Source organism: Excalfactoria chinensis, chromosome 2, assembly GCF_039878825.1.
Source record: "Excalfactoria chinensis isolate bCotChi1 chromosome 2, bCotChi1.hap2, whole genome shotgun sequence".
NCBI lineage: Eukaryota > Metazoa > Chordata > Aves > Galliformes > Phasianidae > Excalfactoria > Excalfactoria chinensis.
In genome coordinates, this window is record NC_092826.1 from 19220246 (window position 1) to 19228127 (window position 7882).

The 7882-nt window shown below is 53.5% G+C and overlaps 1 protein-coding gene across 1 annotated transcript; it reads right to left on the reverse strand.

Annotated features, from left to right (window-relative positions):
• Positions 1-259: 259 nt before the first annotated feature.
• On the reverse strand, positions 260-3712 carry CTHRC1 (collagen triple helix repeat containing 1). Its single transcript, XM_072327282.1, has 4 exons — positions 3546-3712; positions 1723-1944; positions 1238-1454; positions 260-657 (listed from the first exon to the last, which is right to left on the reverse strand). The coding sequence occupies exons 1-4, from the start codon at positions 3651-3653 to the stop codon at positions 515-517; spliced, it is 690 nt and encodes a 229-aa protein (XP_072183383.1). The 5' UTR covers positions 3654-3712; the 3' UTR covers positions 260-514.
• Between the last annotated feature and the right edge of the window lie 4170 nt (positions 3713-7882).

Below are 7882 nucleotides of genomic sequence, written 5' to 3' on the forward strand. Positions count from 1 at the left end.
TCACAGGAGGCTGCTGGGAGACGTAAGACTTTTAACAGCAGAGTATCCAATTCCACATTGTTTCACAGGAACAAATGTGACAGATATGCATTTCAAAACCTGAGGTACAACTTAGGTACAAACTCAGGTACAACTCAGAAATCTTCTAAAACAAGCTCGTGCCACATTGCCAAAGTTTGCTGACCAATAAAACACCCTGGGTGTTATTTTTATGGAAAAAAGTCTTCTTTATTTGATACAAAAAAAATTACACTGAACTCTTAAAAACGGCGGTGGTATATTTTCATATATCAAAAAAGGGATATGAAAAGGTAATGAAGTTGTTTTTGATATTTATATTCTATACTGATTATTATAAAAAGCCTCCGCAAAGTGCAAAAAAAAAAAAGCTCAGACAAACGCTACAGGCCTGCAGTTCGGTGCCTCTTAGACAAAAACTTGCATCCAACTCTAAATAACCCTTGTGGAAAATTGTACAAAATAAAAATAGGGATTATAAAAAGGGGGGGGAGGATTATTTCGGCAGTTCTTCAATGATGATACGGGAGACTGAATTCCATCCAGTAGAAGCATCTCCCCTGGGGTAGTCAGAGCACGTCCCGACCCAGATGGCGATGTCCACCAAGCCGGCGTTGATCCCTTCACACAGACCTTCCACTGGTGAGAGACAGACGCCACGTCACCACGGCAGACACAAACAATTGGGCACAAGTACTTCACAGAAGTTCATTGCAAGCTCGTGCTACGTGATTAGGTCTAAATAACATCTGAAGAAAGAAGATTCTACAAAATCAGATTTCATGCAGTTATTATGTATTATAGGGAGTAAAGTGGCTTTTTACAGCTGGGTGCTTGCTTCACAATACCTTAGCTATGCTCTGAGAGCAAAATACAGCTTAAACCGCTGATGTGATGGTAGAAAGCCTGCTCAAGTAATGCAATGCTTGGTTTTATAAATACTTCTGGGAGTCTAAGTATCAACCAGCAGAAAGTAACAGCATTTCTAAAGTGCCAGACATAAGCACCATGAAAAATAAGACAGTATAAAAGTGCTGCTTAATAAATAGCTGTCAGTTGTGAAAAGCAGCGTAAGAAGCTGGTGTTAACTGGCCACTCTTCTGCCTCTTCTTGGTGTCCTTTGGCTTGATACAGCAGACATACGTGCACTGTGCATTCTGTACCTGGGTCTGCTAATGGCCTCTCACCAGTTCTGTTCATGCAGTGTTGGCACACGTACCTGAGGAGGTTCGGTGTATGTTGATAGTAGAATTCAGTTCGGGACTGCCTTGATCTAAATATATTATGGCTTCGATGGGAAGTGGCCCGGCGCATTCTGCTCCATTGAAAGTGAAGTACCAGCGCTGACAACAGGCGCTTCGGCACTTCAGCCGGAGCGATCCACTGAAAAGGACTCTGAGAGCACTGTTGGAGCGCATCTTTGTGAACGTACATTCCTAGGGGGGACAAAAGCATTTTGGTAGCAGACTCAGATTTCGAACCTACTCCCGAGGATCGCTTTCAGGTTTTAGTTAAGATTTTTATGCCCTTCTCTCTGTGGAAAAAAAAAAAGTCTGAAAAATACTGTGTGATGCAAAGATGCAAATCAGAAGCAGCACCTCATAGCTGGAAATGGACAAGAGGGATTGTGAGCTGTATGGCATGTGTTACCCGGCCTCTATTTCAGACCTTAAATCCCCTGCGGTATTGCTGGAGCTGGCTTACCGCTATTTTCCCCAGGTCTATGCCGTAGTTCAGTGCACTCCACGAGCACTGCTTGAAGTTGGGCGTCCAGGACTCCTCCACGCTCTCCCGCATGCATTCGCCCTTTTCCCCCTTGGGTCCGTCCCGCCCCGGGATTCCCGGCGTCCCCGGGATCCCGTTGGTTCCAGGGTTCCCGTCCCGTCCGGGGACGCCGCTGGGGCCCTGCAGGCAGACGCCGTTGTACTGAAAGAGACGGCAGAGCTCGCTGAGCAGCCGAGCTAAACACAGCAGAAGTACAAACGAAACCCCGCTGTGATCGAATCACAGGAGATCCCGAGAGTAAGCAGGGACAGGCAGGGATCACCGAGTCCAACTCCCAGCTCCACACAGGACCACCCCGAATTCAGACCCAGTGTCTGAGCTGTGTCCAAACGCTCCCTGCACTCCGGCACTCGGGGCCGTGCCCACTGCCCTGTGCAGCCCGTTCCATCCCACTGCCCTCTGGTGCAGACCCTGTCCCTCACCCCCAGCCGCAGCTCCACGCCGTTCCCTCGGGCCCTGTCGCTGTCACACAGAGCAGAGCTCAGCGCTGCCCCTCCGCTCCCTGTCAGGAGCTGCAGCTGCCATCAGGCCTCCCTTCAGCTCCTCCTACATGCAGACCGTTCCCCATCTCTGTAGCCCTCCTTTGGACACTCTGTGACAGTTCTGTTAGTGCAGGCGGTGCCCAAACCTGCACACAGCGCCCAAGCTGAGGCTGCAGAAAGCAGAGTGGGAACAGCTGACGGCTTACTTCTAAATGACTGATAAAATGGTTCCAGTAGAGGAAATAGCCCTGCAAGAAATGGTGCTGTGCTGCCCTGATTCCCCTCCAGCCTCTTCCCACCTGTTCCAAAAGCAGCGCTCGTGTCACTGCCCAGCCCCGCACTGACACTCCCAGCTGTCCCCGTGGCTCTCTGGGAAGCTCCTTGTTTAGGGGCCGTTGACTTTGTCCGATGCTCGGGTGCAAGACCCAGCATTACCACTTGACGGCCTGACTGCAGCACAGTAACACTATTTGACAACGCGAATTCTCAGCTACCTTTCAGCAGCCACCACCACTTGCCGTGCATTTTCACCAGCAGTGAACGAGAGCCTGCAAGCCGTGCCTGTAACACACCTGCACCGGCGGAGGTGACCCACTGTCACACGTCACCCACCACCTCCCGAGCCGCGCCGTGCGGCCGCCAGGGGTCAGTGCCGGGCCGGGCGCTGAGCCTTGGCTGTAGCTGTCAGCGCGGTGCCTCGCTCCCCTGCAGGAGCCGCGCCGCTCCGCCTGCGGGACCCTCTGTGCGCTCTGCGGCGCTGCCGCTCGTCGCGCCGTTCCGCTCCCGCGGCGAGAACGAAGCGCTACGCGGGGCGCGGGGAGGGGAGCGCGGCGGCCCAGCACTGCCCCGGCGGGGCGGTCTGAGCGGAGCGCGGTTCCTGCTGCCGGTGAGCGACAGCCCCGGCGGCGGCCCCACGGCTGCTTTCCACATTCCGAGCGCCGGAAAATCCCCCTCCTCCCTTCTGCCCCCGAGGTGGGGCGAGCCCGGCGCTCAGGTGTCCGGTTGCAGCGGAGCCGCGGCGGGGTTGGAAGCGGAGACGGCGGACGCGGAGGGATGCGGAGGTGCCGCTGCGAGCGGGCAGCCCTCCGTTCCTTTATTGGTTCGCAGCCGGCTGCGGATTCAGCGCTCCGGCCCTCGAGTAACGGAGCGGCTGAGGGATCCCCCCGACCCCCCGCCTTCCGCGGCCCCGGCTCTGCCCGAACAGTCGCCGGCCGAGCGGAGTTGCCCCGCGGCCGCCGCTCCCCGCCTCGCTTCGCTCACCGCCTCCAGCACCTCCCGCGGCCGCGCCGCTCGTTGTTTGCCCCGCGGGCTGTCGGCGAGGCCCGTGCCCAGCAGCAGCGCCAGGAGCAGCAGCGGGGCGCGGCGCATGGCGGGGCCCGGCCGTGCCTCTCCGCCGCCGGCGATGAATGAGGCTTTCACGGCCCCGAGCCCCGCTCCCTCCCCCGGGGCCGGCGCGTTCCACCCGCAGCCGAGCGGGGGCGGTGCCGGCCCCGGCAGCCATTGGCACGGGCCGGGGGCTCCCGCCCCTCCGGTGCTGTGAGCGGGTACCCGGCTCGCACGGCCCGCACCGTGTCAGCGTCCCCGGGGCCGTGCCCGAAGCGTGCTCGTGCAGCGTAGCGAGTGCCCCGTTACGGCGGCTGTGACGCCCATCTGTACACATTTCCCGGCCTGGGTCTGTCTGATAACCGTGAGAGTTTGTGCCCGGGCTAGAGGCTTCCAAATCCCACATCCCGACTCTTCCTGTAAGAACTCAAATACACCTTTACACCCAAAATGATGAGGCCCGTGTGCCCACTGTTTACATGACACCAAACCTCCTGCTTCAGCCCTGCTCACTGCGGCCCTGCAGCTGCCCACTTACTGCAGTGCTCCCAGCACCCCCTGAGCCTTTTCTGTACCCCAAAACCAGCCACAGAAGTCCGGGGAGGAGATGTGGAACGTGTTGCTCAGAGAGGAGGTGGGTGCCCCATCCCTGGAGCTATTCGAGGTCAGGCAGGACAGGGCTCTGAGCACCCTGATCGAGCTGTCAGTGTGCCTCTTCATGGCTTGGAAGCTGGACCAGATGACCTTTAAGGGTCAACACCCAAAGGATGCGGTGATTGTCTACGCTCATACAGTCCAGTGTTTCTGTTCACCTCAGGTATTAAAGGTTTAAATTCAGTGCTCTGCCCTCTGGGTCTTGCTGCCTTCCTGGAGCAAACTCCTCCAGTGTGCTGTTCGTTTAGAACTGGACCAGTAAATAACTGGTATTATTGCGCTTCTGAAGCAATTTCAGTAGGAAGAATGAGTGGCCATCTCTGACAGAAGCCCACTGCCTGTGGTTGGTGTGGAGCGTGGGGCTCCAAGTCAGGGGCCTGAGTCCAGGCCTGGCAGAATGGCCTCAGCCAGCAGCAGAGCCTGGCAGTGGGCTCAGCTCCCTGCCCCTCCTTACTTGGGAAGGGAGGCTGCACCTCTCCGAGGGGGTTTCTCCTCAGATAAGAACTGCATCACGGCTGGCTTTCCAGAGCCAGCAAAGCCAGGCCTAGGTGCCTGAATACTGCAGCGGTTCTGAAGCACAAACTGCAGCAGGCCTGCTTGGGGAGCCACCAGTCCTGCACCTCCCATCTGCTGTAACTGCTCACGATCCCCCGTTCCGCTGCTGCTGGGGCACTGCCCCGCAGCCCTTGGGAGTCCCGACTGTGTCACAGGCTGCCATGGTGGGCCCAGCACTGCGGCTCTCGGCCTCCTCACTGAGCCACCCGTGGTGCCTTCCTGCAGCGGTGCGCCTCATAATTCAGCTCCTGTTCGCTCAGGGCCGGCAGAGCACAAGGGGCTCTGTGTGCAGCAGGGGCAGCGGGAGCTCGCCTTCAGGAACAGACACCTCGCTGCTCCCACCACCAAATGGAGCTGCACGAAATCAAGGGGACCGATGCCTTTTTAACAGCTTTTACCTTACATATTTTACTTACATCACACGTTTGATATTTTATCCTAATCCCAAACTCCTCTCCCTCCGGCTTGTTGCTTTGCTAGCACAGATGTAGCTCTGTGAAAAATCTTCCCACAGCTTGTACATAAACACCGTGGCGGTGTAACCACAGCAGTGCCATGACTTAACATTGGAATCTGAAGAACTCGTTTGAGGAAGATTTGTTTATGGGATTATCACACTCAGTAATGTCCCGTCTCAGCCTTTCAGACAAAAAAAAAACCCAACATAGAATTGTAACTCGTTTCAGTATTTTACTTTCTGAGACTCTCGACCTCCATGTCAGGGCATGCTGATGGGTCACTGCACAAGCCATGGAGAAGAGCTGATTGTGCGAATGGCAGGCAGCAGGGCTGGAGCTGGGAGCGGAATAAGTGTGCTCAGGGCTGGGGGCACACAGCTGTCCCACACTGCCCCGTCAGGTCTGTGCTGATGGAAATGCCGTGTCCCTGAGCAGGGGATGGTGCTCTGTGTGTGTGAGATGAGGGTTGCACAGTTGGTGAGTGTCTGCCCCTAAGCTGGGACAGCTGAACCACTTTGAAGCACCACCTGGTAGTTTCTCATACCATTACTATAAGACACTCTATTTTTGCACAATAGAAACACTATAGAAGGGATTTGCATTCTTTGCTACTCATATTAATTAAGCTTTCTGTCAAAATAAGCCTTTAATACAAGACACAGATCAGACACCAAAGAGCTCGTCTTGTACAAACAGCTCCTTTGTAAGCTGCTGGAGCTCCTTGCGGATCTTCTGTCCAGGTAGCCAGCTGACCCACAGCTCCATTTCCCTCTAGGTGCTACGTTTACAGCAATCATTCAGTCCTTGACTGTGTTAAACTCCATACAGCTCATACACTGTCAGACAGAATCCTGCCTGCCCTCAGAGAGATGTCTGCAGTGCTTCTACCAAGGCAGAGCCAGCAGGCTCAGGCTGCTCAGAACTTGTGCCCATAGCAGAGGGGTCCTCACTTGAATTCTTGATAAGGATAGAGATTGCAGAATAAATGTACAGCTGGACCCCAAGGAAATCAGCTTGAGTAAGGGGGAAGCTGAGAGCTCCTAGCCGAGCCCAGAAGTAGCATTTGTTTGTTAGAGTGGTTGTAAATTAACTGATGGGAAGAAAGTTATTTGTCTGTCTGAATCGTTAATGAGTAGCAAAGCCTTTTCTGGAATGGAAAAGCTGACTTTTTTCAGGTCCCGCACTGGTGAATGGTTACTAGAATGTGAGATGCTCTGCTCCATTCAGACAGCAAGGCTTCTTCAACGAAGGGAACGCTCTTGTTTTTTCTATGCCATTCATCTCGCGCACAGCCATAGCTCTGCCCTTCCAGTTCTGGGAAATGGTAACTCAAATCAGCGATAGTCCCAGAATTAAAAGAGCTTTGAAATGCAGCTACAGCAGTTACAAACATCAGTTGCATGAAGCTAGCCCAAGGATATGCCAACAGATAAACCCCAGCGTTAAAATGGTTGCATATGCTGAATTACAAAACATGACTTGCATCCTAACCTCACTGGTGCGGTGACACTGGAGATGGTCAAACCCAACCCTGTCCCACATGGAGATGTCATTGTGTTCTGAGCAGAACAGTTCACATTCCTGTGAATAAAGAGTCTTTTTGAGACTTACCTTGCTTTATATTTTCTTAGAGTGCGTGCTCAGCTAACTGTGCTCTTCTGTGGCAAAATGGCTTCTAGTACAGTTTCTGTCCTTGTAACTTTGCTGTAATCACAGCACCTCTCAGCTGATTAAGAGCTACATCTCATGAGTGAGTTCACAGCTTCCCATCATCAATATATTTAACGCTGTTTTTAAAGGTGAAGTCTTTCCTTATTTTTCTTATTGTCTGTCCTTGTTTCTTCCTATGGCTCAGTGAGTTTCTTCTTGTCTCCCTGGAGAACCTCCTCCTGATGAGCGGCTTCTCTCCGTGCCCATCTCAGGATGATCTTGCCTCCTAAAATCCTATTTTAGGAAAAACAGCTCCCTGTAGTTTCTGAGCTGAGTCCTGACTTGACCCAGCCCGACACATTTACATCGCATCCCCACACCAACACTGTAGGAGTCCATCTGTGACACCTCCTCACGTTTCAGGAGCTACGTCCTTTTGTTCTGGGGAGCTCTGCAGCCAGTGCTCCTCAGCTGCAGGTTGGATCACAGTGCCAAGGAACCTTTGCATCCCCTTCCAGCATCCCCACGCCCTCTGCCTTTGGCTGGGTCATCTGGGACTTTGCAGGTACTCTGACAGCTGGTATGATGTGACTGGTCATGTCTGGGGAGAATGCGGCCTCCTGACTATCTTAAGCCATCAACTAATTAGACAGCTCACTAACCATTGCCTCAGGGACATCACCTGGCAGTATTCTACGGTCAGGTAAAACACAGTGGGATGCCTATCATCTTCAGAAAAACAAGGTTACTTTGCTCACCCTGCGTACTCAACCAACTTGGAACAAAGGTTTTCCTGTTAAGATCCCATTGGTGGCCACGTCTAATGACCCCACCACCATCATCATCATCTGTTACTTATATATTTACTTAACAGAAGTGTAATTTCTTCCTGCTTTTTTCTTTATTTTCTACCCATGTGCCCACACTGAGCACTTCCACAAAACCTCTCTTCCACAC

Excerpts from the sequence above, each read along its gene's own strand:
- CTHRC1 (XM_072327282.1), bottom strand. The coding sequence starts at position 3,653 with ATGCGCCGCGCCCCGCTGCTGCTCCTGGCGCTGCTGCTGGGCACGGGC. Across the intron at positions 1,455-1,722 it reads TAGACCTGGGGAAAATAGCG|GAATGTACGTTCACAAAGAT; the intron begins GTAAGCCAGCTC and ends TGTCCCCCCTAG. Across the intron at positions 658-1,237 it reads CATACACCGAACCTCCTCAG|TGGAAGGTCTGTGTGAAGGG; the intron begins GTACGTGTGCCA and ends GTCTCTCACCAG.